The sequence below is a fragment of the Charadrius vociferus genome, unplaced genomic scaffold, assembly GCF_000708025.1.
Source record: "Charadrius vociferus isolate BGI_N301 unplaced genomic scaffold, ASM70802v2 scaffold54, whole genome shotgun sequence".
Classification (NCBI taxonomy): domain Eukaryota; kingdom Metazoa; phylum Chordata; class Aves; order Charadriiformes; family Charadriidae; genus Charadrius; species Charadrius vociferus.
This window is the reverse complement of record NW_009648350.1, coordinates 4409678-4415720: the sequence shown is the minus strand read 5'-3', so window position 1 is coordinate 4415720 and position 6043 is coordinate 4409678. Positions and strand designations below refer to the sequence as shown.

General features: G+C 58.4%; 1 protein-coding gene across 1 annotated transcript in view; it reads left to right on the top strand.

Annotated features, from left to right (window-relative positions):
* The window catches only part of SMG6 (SMG6 nonsense mediated mRNA decay factor), a 133467-nt gene that overhangs the window by 97358 nt on the left and 30066 nt on the right, over positions 1 to 6043 (top strand). The window contains 1 exon segment of the mRNA XM_009885176.1: positions 2772 to 2918. Coding sequence (XP_009883478.1) covers positions 2772 to 2918 — 147 coding nt within the window.

The window sequence follows — 6043 nt, the reverse complement described above, 5'->3', positions numbered from 1 at the left end:
CAGGGTTCAGCTTCAGGATCAAGTTTATAGCCGTGGAGCTCGTTGCGGCGGAGGCCTGAGCTCCAGCCTCCAGCACACGTACAGGAAGAGCTGACATTGGCGCCCCGTCCCTCCCCTGCCTCTCACATCCTGATGTGATTAAGGAATTCAACTCTTGTTTTTCTGCCCTTGCTTGTTCCTGTAGGCCTTGCTTCACTCCAGGCTCCGTGTGTGTGTTTAAGGCCCCTGCCAGCCGCTCTGCAGGTTGACTCTTTTCTTCTGTTTAATCTTGCAGTTGGAAAGGCCGGAGAAACAGGAGAGAGGGGCAGAGGCGCTGGGAGCGGGGAGCTGGGTGGTCCGGCACTGCCCAGGCTCACACCGGGTCCCCTCCCCGTGCCGGGGCCGGGCACTGCAGAGCTACGGGGGGTATCGCCCCGTGCAGGGGACAGCGTTTCGCCTCTGTGGGCGCTGGGTGGCCCATGGCACATGTCCCCATGTGCCCCAGGGAGCTGACAGCCAGAGGAGCCTGTATAGCAAGAAGGTGCTCAGCATCCTCCTCGTCCCAGCAGCCGGCTCTGGCTGAGCAGGGGACAGGTTTTAGGTGATTTTTTTTGCACGGGGTCTCAGAGCTAAACCCCAGGCAGCAAGAGATGTCTCTATAAGTGGGAGAGCTGGACCCTTGTCCTCTGCTGGAGAAGGTCCATGAGGTTTTCAAGCTGACACCACCAAAAGCATGTGATACGGGGGGATCCTCATGTTGTAGCCAGTGTCATGACAGGGACAGTCCCGTTCTCCGGAGCACTCCTTCTGTTGGGTCGGTCCCTCCAATTGCTGCTATGAACAAACACGGTATGGAGGATAACTCCCTCCTGCCCCGTCCCCACAGTCTCTGCTCGGCTGTGGGAACCTCTGGGTGAACCCGTTGCGCAACCCTGGAGCTTCCTCCTTGGGCTCTGATCGCAAGAGAGCTTCCAGCTCACCAGCGTGACCACCGCCAGCCTGGGCAAGCAGATCCCAACCCACCGCAGCAGATCTGCATCTGACACACGCTTTTCCCCAAGGCCCTTGTGCGACGCTGTCCCTCTGGCAGCATCCCCTGTGGTCCAGGCTGTCCCGGCAGAGGGAAGTGAGCCTGAGGGCTCCGTCTTCCTTCTTCCCATGGCTAAAAAGTCACAAGGAGAGAAGAGTACGTGGTTCTGTGGCCAGGCGGGTGTGCGGTCTGGGTGAAATGATGGAGTACACGACTGTGCAGTGCTGGAGTTGTTCTAAATTACGACTGCGAGCTCCTGCTCGAGTCCCTCCTGCTGACACATGCCATGGCAGCCTGCACAGGACAGGGAGTGTAGCGATGCTCTTATCCCTCCGGGATCTTATCCATCTTGTACAGGAGCCGTCCCCTGCAGCCCTCTGGGGGCTCAGAGCAGGTCTTTCTTCCTAGGTGCCACCTCGGAACTCTTCCCAGCCCCATCACAACCCTTGGCGTTTGCGCAAGATCGATAATGGCAGGGCTTGGGAAGACCTGGGGTCGCTGCAGTGGGGAGCAAGGGGATCTGGGCGAGACAAGGGGGCTGTCAGCAGCGGCGGCAGAGGTGGGCTCCTGAGCAGCACGTGTGCGCAGGCAGCTGCTGGTGGGACACGTGTTGAGGAACAGGGACTTGTGGTCTCTCCTTTGGGCAGGGGAGAGCAGCGAAGCTGGGGGGTGGAATTGGATTGTGGCTGATCCCCAGTTGGACACCAGCCCCCACCTCTCGCCCTCCTGTGTCCCAGAGATCTGAGTGCGTAGGGAGAGGTCAGTGTGGCCTTCACGTGGAGTAGGAACAGCATGGCTCATTCTGGGGTCTCCAGTTCAGACGGCGCAGGCGTACTGGGAAGGGTCTGCAAACCTGCTGGTGGGCAGAGCCAGGGAAGAGCCTCTAGGAGAGGGTGAAGATGTGACCTGGTCCAGAAGTGCCTGTGTGGGCAGGAGGTTGGAGAACCAGGGACCCTTCAGTTCAGCAAAGACGAGGTTCCTGGCCAGCAGAAGCATGACAAAGGCAGACTAGAAGTAGGATGCAAATGTTAACAGGGGAAGTAATTAACCACTGAAATGACTGACCTCAAGACACAGTGGATTCTCCATCATATGGAGCTTTAAAATCAAGATTGAGCATCTCCTTCTAAAACATCTGTTCCAGCACAGCTGGAAGTTTTGGGGTGGGTGCAGGAATCTCTCTGGCCTATTCAGAGATCAAAATGGAGAAGGAGAACGGGCTCTTGGGTTCATGGATCCGAGTTCCCCGTCAAGATGATGAGCTTGTGTGCCCAGCCTCGCAGGGGGCAGCAGCGTGAGAGCGGCGCCGAGAGTGGCCCGGTGCGGGCAGGAGGGGAGAAGCAGCATTTGCTCCGAGGGATGTGCAGCCTAAATAGCCAGCAAAGCAGAGAGACAGGGAAATACCGTGGTTTTACAGAACTGAAGCCTGTAAAACATCAGTGACTCACCCAAGGCTGTGGGAAGAGTTTTCCAAGGTGAGGAAGAGGGTTTGATTTTAGAACAGAGCTTTAAGCAGGGCTGCCCCTTCCCTGCCCCGCTACCTCCTGCCTCATCTTGTCATTTCCTCGATGTTTACGATTTATTTATTTTGTTTGCTTCTTTTGGGTGTTTAGAAATAGTCAGCAAGCGGCCATGGACCGTGCCTGGCAGGGATTTGTCTGCTAGAAGGGGGAGAGCAGAACGGGCACGGTCCCTGCCACCAGCATCCCTTACAGTGACTTCTCTCCTTTTTTCTTTCTCTTTCTGCATATCCTGGAAGAAGGAGGATGATGTGAGGATTGAGGCATTTGAAGATGATTCTGAGGCTGAAGGCAGCGGAGGAGAGATGGACATCAAGGAGCTGAGAGCCAAGAAGCAAGCCCTGGCCAGGAAAGTAGCTGAGCAGCAGCGTCGTCAAGACAAGATTCAGGTAGGACGGGCTGCGCAGCTGCAGCGCCCGAGCTGGCTGAGGAGCTGCTTTGCTTTTGTACATGGGCTGATCCTGCCTCACTGCACCGACGGTGCGGAGCCATTTCCCTGCCACGCATCAGGACCAGCGGCCTCTCGGGATGTCCCGTAGCACCTTGAGCTTCCCGGGCGTAGGTGCCCTGCGCTGCCTCTCTGAAACCCAGCAGCGAGCTTAACTTTGCCTTCGGTGGAAGGGCCAAATCGATGTTGCTGTCTAAGATTTGCCCTCCCAGGCCCTGAGATCAATGTTTTGGGGACTCCGGGGACCCTCATGAAGCCAAACACAGCTTCTCCATGGAGCTGCCAGCAGCCCTGACAGGGGAGCGCTTTAGCCAGTGGCTGTAAGGCGGTGATTGCCAGGCAGCAAGCTGTCCCCCGGCCTGGGGCAGAGTTTCCGTGGCCACGAGGCTCGGCAAGAAATCAGCTTTTCTGTTTAGCGGGGCACAGGCGGACAGGGGAGAGGGTGGGACGTGAACGGCAGAGTTCGTGGGGGAGCCAGCGGCAGGAAAAATAGTCTGCGAACGGCTGCTGCAGCCAGAGCGCTGCTTGCAAAGTGTTGCCATCGTTATGGGGACAAACAGAGGGGATACAGGTGATCCTGTCCTGGCCCTGGCCTGAACTGAGCGTGTTTCCCGGTGGGAGCTGGTGAAGTAAACTGGTTGGACTGGGAGGAGACGCCTGGCGGTGCACGCTGTTGCTTTAAGAGCAATCTCACATGCATGGCTGTTGGCTGCCTCGCCGCTCGCAACCCCTCTTCCTCCAGCCTCGCAGCCCAGATGAGGATTTCTCAGCAGAGGAAAAATTCTCCCTGGCTCCCCTCCCCCTCACCTCCGCCCTCTCTAATGCCCAGGGCCCTTCACTTCCATAATTCTTCATTTTCCAGCCTTGAACGTAAGCCAGACACATCTGTCTGGCCATATGCGTGAACTCTGCAGTGTGTGCCGAGGTGGTTGTAAAACAGGGCTGCTGAAGGCCCTACTGGGAGAGCGTGCACATGTGTACCCTCCGGCTACTGGCGCCGGGCCCAGAACCACTGCGCTTCGCTTTTCCAAACCCACCCCAACCTTTCAGATTTCGCCTTTTTTCTTTCTTCGTTTGAATTTGGAGCAATTCATATCAAGGCGAAGGTAGAAGTTGCGCCGGGAGGGAGGGGCCGCCCCCGCAAGCGAGTCCATTATTGTTGGCAGGTACCTGGGTCACATTAATACGAGGAGGAAGAAAGCAGCGGCGAACGAGTGAGAGATTGGAGAGATGGGCTGTAAATTAAAGCGGCCTGAAGCCTTCCAGCCTCCCAGGGTTGTTAAGCGGGAGGTGTAAGTAAATTCCCCACTTCCCACTGCCTTGTACAGACACAGCAAACAGGAACTGCACATGTTCGGGGAGGGCAGCGCGCAGCAGATCCCGGCCCCGGCGACTAGCCCAGCTGCAGCGGGGCCCCCCGGGATGGCCGCTGCCCATTCTGCGGGGAGAGTGGGGGCTGCCTGATGTTGTCAGGGGCTTTCTCCCCCCGGCGCGCTCCTCCCTTCCTCCCCAGCCGTGCTGGGGCTGATGCTCGCAGGCGGAGAGAGGTCAAAATGAGGGTGTGGGCAGCTTCAGGGGCTGCACAGCTGAGAGCTGAGGTGCAGTTGGAGTCTGAAGGCGCGGGGTGGAGGAGAAGTCCTTGGGGCTTCGGTAAAGTCATCCAGCCCGTAGCTAGCTGGGAACAGCCCGGAGCACAACATGTGTGCGGGCCCTGATCCTCTCCCTGCCCTGGTACTGACCATGCGGCCGGAGCCGGAGGAGCGGAGGAGCTCAGGTGGAAGACCTTGCCCGGGGCCCACAGGTCGGGGCCAGCTCAGCATCCACCCCCTCCACTTTCCCTCTTTCGGCTTGAGGTCCTGGACATTTCTGACCTTCTCGAGAGATCTTGTGTTTGCTGGGACCTGGGGATCTTCTGCCTTCCCTCTTACAGCCCGTTTCTCTTGTTCATTGCTCACCTAGGGAGTTCACGCATCAGCTGCTCTCCAAGTCCCCCTTTCGTTATCCTGGGGACAGACCGCAGCTCTGTATATTCATCCGAGTCCAGCAGATGCGGCTCCTGTCTCAACGCAGCTGAGAGCCTCGGCTCCCCGCGCACGGCCGTGGGGCTGTGCCTGCAGGGTGGTGGGGACGCGGGTGCAGAGAGCCCGGGTCCTGTGCTGCCTCCCGTAGGGGCTGTGACGGTGTGTGCCGGGACCCAGGGTGCAGGGCACAGCCTTCATCTCTTGGCCATCCCTTTTCTTTCTGTGCCCAAGGGCAGCGCGGTGCCGTGGCCTCACCTGGGACTTGCAGAGTTGTGCTTCTCGCAGCTAAATTCACTACCATTTCCCCAGCAGTTCTTTTTTTTTTTTTTTTTTCCACTATCCCTGCCCTTGCCGTGCTTCCACAGAATCACAGAATGGTTAGGGTTGGAAGGGACCTCTGGAGATCATCTAGTCCAACCCCCTGCCAGAGCAGGGTCACCTACAGCAGGTTGCACAGGACGGCGTCCAGGCGGGCTTTGAATGTCTCCAGAGTGGGAGACTCCACCACCTCTCTGGGCAGCCTGTTCCAGTCCTCCACTACCCTCAAAGTAAAGAAGTTCCTTCTCATCACTTGTAGCCCAGCTCTGCTGCTGAGGGACATCATCCGCCCGATGCTTCTCCCAAGTTCACTGCTGCTGCTTCCCTGCCCTGCATCAGCTGGCAGAGCAGCCCTGTGGGTCCTTATTGCAGCTCCCAACCGCAACCAATGCTGGGGTCGCATTCATACCTCGAGAGGATTTGGGCTTCGCTGCGCTCCTTTGGTCCTTGCCCTGGCAGGGTGGCTCGAGCTGCTGAGGCAGTACAGGTCCAGGCAGGATAAATGGCAAACTGGGGTGGCCCTCGGCCAGCGCCAGCTGCAGAGGGAACAGGAGAGCTCAGCTCCCTTCCCCTACGCAAGCTTGGACCCCAAACGCGTGAGAGGAGGCGGATGGGCCAGCGCAGGGTCAGGTGGTAGCCTCTTGTGTTCCTGGGCAGCCCTGGTTGTGAGGAGGCAGCTCCTTGCTGCCTGGCCGTGGTTTATGGGTTGGCTGGCGCTCCCCTGCCC